The sequence below is a fragment of the Netta rufina genome (genome assembly GCF_964035555.1).
Source record: "Netta rufina genome assembly, chromosome: 18".
Classification (NCBI taxonomy): Eukaryota; Metazoa; Chordata; class Aves; order Anseriformes; family Anatidae; genus Netta; species Netta rufina.
In genome coordinates this window covers 3,592,679-3,595,739 of record NC_140142.1, presented here as the reverse complement: position 1 = coordinate 3,595,739, position 3,061 = coordinate 3,592,679, and the positions used below count along the sequence as shown (strand labels likewise).

The window sequence follows — 3,061 nt, the reverse complement described above, 5'->3', positions numbered from 1 at the left end:
GCCATGAGCCTGAAGCTGGCCTAGAAGACACTCAGGGGAAGCACCCGCCCAGCACCAACCCTAGCCCCAGCCCCAGCTGGTGGTGCTGCTCTGCAGAGCGAGGGGGCTGTGGTGCCTGGGGCACAGGGGCACTCTGCAGGGCTGTGCTGGGCAGGCTGGGAGGCAGACCCAGCTCATGGGATCACTGCCATTGCCCCAGGGCTGCAAGGAATCACTCGCCAGGTTCCTTTGGTGAGGTTTTTGTGTGTTCTGGGGCTGCAGAGCTCTGCTCTGCCTGCTCACAGCAGACTGAGCACTTGAGCTCTGGTCAGTCCACCTCGGAGGGGATCCCCCCTTAGAAGGGAAGTGCTGCAGTGGAGGCCAGCTGTGCCACTGCCATGCCCACTGCCTGTCCCTGCCTGCAGTCCCAGCACAGCCCCACAGCAGCACTGGCACCAAGATCCATTATCAGCCGGGCCTGACCCCACCAGCAGCACTCAGCAGGAGAAGCACGTGCTTTGCTGGAGGCACCACTGAGTACAGAACTGCCTCCACAAGGTCAAGGGATGGGGAGGAGATGGAGGGGGGCTTCAGGTAGGCAACCATGACAGGCCTGAGGGAGTCGGACACCATGGCCAGGTGAGGGAGGCACGTGGAAAAGGCTTTTTGCCAGCCCTGCTATAGAGACAAGAGGACTGTCACCTAGATCCACAAGGTCTAATCCAAATACACTGCTCCTACCCGTGGCAGCTGGGCTCTTGGCCCTGAGCCCCTCCTAGATGTTGGGGCTGCTCCCGCAGCTCAACAGAAGATGGGAAGAGAAGGAAACTGAGACCAATGAATTTCTGCTGAATTCTTTATTGTCTTTCTCTACCAAGAAAGCCCGGTTCTGTATGTACAATAGATGATGTGGTTAAACCTTACTAAAGATGTAACATTCAGAATGGTAAGAATGAGATTATTAAAGACAAAATGAAATATTGTTAAAATACTAACAGAGATTAGTAACAGAGATTAGTAAAAAAATGTTGTGTCATTTTCCCAAATACACTTTGATTTCTCTTGGGATTCTTATTAATGACAATGTTATGATAACACTAGTAACGATAAAAATGATATGATACAATGTGAATCAAAATATTTGCATATTATTAAGAATACATCTTCTGAACACATCATGGATGCCTAAGAAGAATGTATGGAATCAGTTTCCTCACTGCATTCTTGAGCTCCTGGTTCCTCATGCTGTAGATGAGAGGGTTCAGTGCTGGAGGCACCACCGAGTACAGAAGTGCAACGACCAGGTCCAGGGACGGCGAGGAAATGGAGGGAGGCTTCAGGTAGGCAAAGATGGCAGTGCTGACAAACAGGGAGATGACAGCCAGGTGAGGGAGGCACGTGGAAAAGGCTTTGTGCCTGCCCTGCTCAGAGGGCATCCTCAGCACTGCCCTGAAGATCTGCACATAGGACAGCACAATGAAAACAAAACAACCAAAGAATAAAGAAACACTAAACACAAGTGCCCCGACTTCCCTGAGGCAGGCATCTGAGCAGGAGAGCTTGAGGATCTGGGGGATTTCACAGAAGAACTGGTCCACAGCATTGCCTTGGCAGAGGGGCAGGGAAACTGTAGTGGCCGTGTGCAGGACAGCATTGAGAAAGCCACTGCCCCAGGCAGCTGCTGCCATCTGGGCACAAGCTCTGCTGCCCAGGAGGCTCCAGTAGTGCAGAGGCTTGCAGATGGCAACGTAGCGGTCATAGGCCATGACGGTGAGAAGGGAATACTCTGAGCCAAACAAGAAGAATAAAAAGAAGACTTGAGCAACACACCCTTGATAGGAGATGGCCCTGTTGTCCCAGAAGGAATTGGCCATGGCTTTGGGCAGAGTGGTGGAGATGCAGCCCACGTCGAGGAGGGCAAGGTTGAGGAGGAAGAAGTACATGGGGGTGTGGAGGCGGTGGTCGCAGGCTACGGCGCTGAGGATGAGGCCGTTGCCCAGGAGGGCAGCCAGGTAGATGCCCAGGAAGAGCGCGAAGTGCAGGAGCTGCAGCTCGCGTGTGTCTGCGAATGCCAGCAGCAGGAACTCACTCACGGAGCTGATGTTGGGCATTTGCTGTCCATACACATGCTTTCCTGGTAAAGAGCAAAATGCAGAAGAATGTTAAAACAAAGTTCTCTGAGGAAAACCTATTGTGTCTTTTAAAGCACCCTGTAACCTGAGCCTCTCTCTTTGCACGAAAATCTTTTGGCATCTCTCCTGCTTGAGCTGTGTCTGGTGCTGGCTGAGAGTGGCACTGGGAGCAGGGGCTGCTGTAGGCTGCAGAGGAGTCCTCTCTGCTATACAGCAGGAAGGAAACAGGAACATGGGGGAAGCTCAAGTTCAGTTCACTGGTCAGATCAATGATCTTTTCAGTGTTATTTCAAACAACTCATCTGAATGCAGAGTTACACAGGTCACTGCCCACAAGTCATGTTCTAATCTACCCTGTATTTCCTGTCTTTGAGCCACAGGACCATCCAACTCAGGTGTTTCCTTGAGAAGAAACTGTAGAGAACTGAGAGCAGAGAAGCCCCAGTCCAAGTGCAGCTGGACAGAAGCCTCACCTGAGGTGAAGTTCTCACACAGACAGAGCTTGGGAGCATCTCTTTGAGCTCTACCTTCTCTTCTACCCCTGCCTGCCCCACAGCCCATGGGCTGCAGGGGGAGAGGAGGCCAGGGAGGGGCTGCTCCAGGGGAAGGCGTCTGCACTGCAGGGCATGGCCGCAAGGTGCCCGAATCCCCCCTGCCACGGTGTTTCTGCCAACAGCTCCTTCTGGCCGCCTGCCCCTCTCTGCTGCCTGCAGCTGTCCCTGCCGGGAGCTGCTGCTCTGCGCCCACCTCTTCTTTCCCCCTGCCCGTGCTCACAGACCCCATCTCACTCGGCTGTGCTCAGAGCTGCCCTGCTGCACCCTGCCACCAACAGGGCCCTGCCAAGGGGCACCTCCATGGTTGCAGGAGCTACGGGGCAGCTGACAGAGAGCCCGGCATGGCCAGCAAGGGCAGGGTGTTCTGGGCTGACCGGGGGCACCTGCCTTAGGGCA

At 54.2% G+C, this 3,061-nt stretch overlaps 1 protein-coding gene across 1 annotated transcript; it reads right to left on the bottom strand.

The window, feature by feature from the left end:
* Positions 1 to 1,154: 1,154 nt before the first annotated feature.
* On the bottom strand, positions 1,155 to 2,090 carry LOC311216221 (olfactory receptor 14J1-like; the record flags this gene model as incomplete). The annotated part of the gene is made up of 1 exon (XM_084297768.1): positions 1,155 to 2,090. The coding sequence occupies one exon, from the start codon at positions 2,088 to 2,090 to the stop codon at positions 1,155 to 1,157; it is 936 nt and encodes a 311-aa protein (XP_084153894.1).
* Between the last annotated feature and the right edge of the window lie 971 nt (positions 2,091 to 3,061).